This window comes from Octopus bimaculoides, chromosome 18, assembly GCF_001194135.2.
Source record: "Octopus bimaculoides isolate UCB-OBI-ISO-001 chromosome 18, ASM119413v2, whole genome shotgun sequence".
Classification (NCBI taxonomy): Eukaryota; Metazoa; Mollusca; class Cephalopoda; order Octopoda; family Octopodidae; genus Octopus; species Octopus bimaculoides.
Window position 1 is genome coordinate 49,939,692 of NC_068998.1, and position 3,161 is coordinate 49,942,852.

The 3,161-nt window shown below is 32.7% G+C and overlaps 1 protein-coding gene across 7 annotated transcripts in view; it reads left to right on the forward strand.

The window, feature by feature from the left end:
• LOC106875519 (uncharacterized) overlaps positions 1-1,519 on the forward strand; it is a 26,623-nt gene extending 25,104 nt beyond the window's left edge. For all 7 annotated transcript variants that reach the window (XR_001410128.2, XR_001410130.2, XR_008266032.1 and 4 more), the window contains 2 exons: positions 364-449; positions 1,045-1,519. Coding sequence is in view for 2 of the 7 variants with exons in the window: in XM_052974469.1 (XP_052830429.1) it covers positions 364-449; positions 1,045-1,151 (193 nt within the window). In the remaining 5 variants the exon portion in view is untranslated. The remainder of the gene's footprint in view (positions 1-363; positions 450-1,044) is intronic.
• Positions 1,520-3,161: the final 1,642 nt, after the last annotated feature.

Below are 3,161 nucleotides of genomic sequence, written 5' to 3' on the forward strand. Positions count from 1 at the left end.
TGTGTGTGTGTGTGTGTGTGTGTGTGTGTGTGTGTGTGTGTGTGTGTGTGTGTGTGTGTGTGTGTGTTTGTTTGTGTGCTTGTGTGTGTTTGTGCGTATTCGTATTTGTGCCTAAATTGGTCAACAATCCACACACTCTTGACATTTATCGTTTGTCGAAATATGGGCAGCAAATGTGTCAGGGTGAATTGAATTTGGTTCCATAAATTGATCTCAAATATAAACGACTTAACATTTGCACGATATTATTTTAAAGAAAGCTAAGAGACTTTATCTACTTAAGAAATATAATACAAAACGATGTTTGCTGTTGTAAATGATTTTGTGACAAACGATTAAATGCAACTTTCGTATATTTTCCAGCCGTCTAAAAGTCTTACATGTATGCTATCCACCGGGTTCTAATTGCTTTCGCTCTATTCACTTACTCCGTGAGCATGAATGTCAAAGTAAGCTATTTCACTTAATCCATTATTATTGATAAAAATACTGTATCACTCTCCTAGTTTCAAAACACCGATTATTTTAGATAATTTCCTTTGTGAAGTCAATTCTAAGTGGATAAAATATTGAATCAATGATCATTTTGTAAAGGTGAACTTATCCTTTACCAGAAGAAAAAAATATATTACTACATTGCATTCTTTTATGATGGGACACAGGAAGAGCATCTTCCTGTATATATTGTTTTTATATGTGTGGTTCTTTATAGCATTGAAGTCAGATTTTCATTTATAGTTTGCTGAGTACCAATCAACTGGATGTATTTTATTGTTTTACTAGGAACCAGTTATATATACATCTGGAAAATCTACATAGTGGAATATATATATATATATATATATATATATATATATACATACATACTGGAAACCAGTAATATATTATATATATTTACTTTCTCGACATACGCGTAATATATGGAGAAATATAATATAGAAAATACAAATAAAACCCTAGTAAATCAGAGGAGTTAGTGTCAATAATTTTTTTTTAATGTTTGTCTAAAAATAACTATAACGAACTGTTTTGTATCTATTTCAGGAAAGACGACCGAGAGTGGTGTACATTCGACCTACATTTGCACTCCATATAAGCCATTACTGCTATTCCTTATGTCGTCAGTGGTGTCGAGAAATAAAATCATATGATTCGAAATAATCGATATCAAATTAATGATGTAACTATGATATGTGCTATATTTATATAGATATACTATATTTATATTAGTTTGTTAGTCTTATTTTCTTATTCAAGTGTTAAATATATAATGTCAACTCGTAATTTTCTAAAACGAATACCGCTTAAGGATGTCACGTTATTATTAATAATAATGCTACGATGCCAATATATCTTGCATTTCATTGTTACAGTAATAATTGGTTACTTGTTTGCAATAACTGTAATGTGTGTGGAAATGCGTTTGCAATGGCACGTCTATATCTCCGTTTTATATAGAGTAACAATAAAATACAAAAAAAAGGTACAGTAATAAAATAAATTGTACATCCAATGCAAATTTGTGTGAAATTTCTATATTACTGCATTATTGTCATACAGCCATGATGTCATTAACTTCAACACATATTGAGTTATGTTACGTTAATAAAAACTGTAATATCACTGTCAATCACTTACATAAGACTGAAAATTATATTATCAACGATTTATCAAACCTTAACCACGATGCGTTTAATATGAGAAAGAACCATCTTTTCAAATTAATCTATATGTTTCTTCAATTCTAATTTAATGAACTATAAATCAGATTAGAGGAAAATGTTGAATCTGTATATGTATCACACTTTGGGAATAACTAAAGTGCAGGCATTTTGTTTTGCAAGTTATTTAATTTTGTTATCACGTTAGAAGCAACCGTTACATTTCGTACAATGTTTCGCCTGAGAAATGGCGTCCAGGCGTAGAAAATACGGTAAATCTGACATTGATGTCTACTGACTCACAAGCTTCTATCAAACCGTCAAAACTATACAAGCATCAAAAACAGATGTTAATTGATGATGGCGATGATGATCATGAACATTATCATGATAATCACGTTCATGAGCTACGTTATGGAGAGGTAAGGAACCAACAACTAGTGTCAAGCGATACTGGGGACAAGCCCATACAAATACACGAACGCACACACATACATTCACAGTTTAGGCAAACACACACACACCACACAGCCATACACACATAAACGCACACAAACGCAGACAAACGCACGCTTAGACTGAGACATGCACACACATTCACGTATATGCATGTGTCTGAGCAGGATATTACTGGTTATGCTCTCCAATTTTGTTCACTAATTGTAATATATGTGCAAGAAACTTAAATCGTGTGCCTAGTAAATGATATTTATCTCTCAGCGGATGGATTTCATTTCTGTGAACCCTACCAATAACGCAAGAACAACTATAGGTGTTATATACTTACTTTTATAACATAATCACTTTCCCGCCAAACATATACATGCAAAAAGGTGTTAACAGACAAATGTATGCTTATGTCCCTTTAACAATAAACGATCGATGACTCAAATCTGTTATGGATGTACATACAGACATAAATGTAAACGTTGTCTAGGATAGGCAAGTGAGTTATCCTCCGTTGTTTATGTAGCACACGTATCGCTAAGCTATGCCAATGGTCGGGCAAAGACCAAGCGTTATAATAGTTCTGCGGAAGTGGAAGGAAAATTTAAATCTAGATGCAACAACTATTTTCAAACTTTAATTCCCCCGAGAAGAGATATGCGATAGCTTCCTAGTCATTACTCTGGAAACTTAAGTACGAGCAGATAGTTACAACAAAAATTCTGAATATGATTTCTGTGTATATTAACGGGTCAGAAAGATGTTCCGAAAGTTAGCTATTAAAATCTAAATCATCTATAAAAACCAGAAACAATTAATGACGTGTAAAAGTAGATACGTTTCTCTCTTAAAAGTATGAGAAATTTGGCGAAATTTGCGAAGAATTCAATATTTCTGCTTGCGTCGAAGTTTCCGCACTGTTTTTTTTTTTTGTCATTTGCACGTGTCGCTTAATTTCACACTCGTACACTCAGACACATACACACTCAACACAAATGAGTTGCAGGAGTAAATTATGTACGCACGTCAGTATATATATATATATATATATAT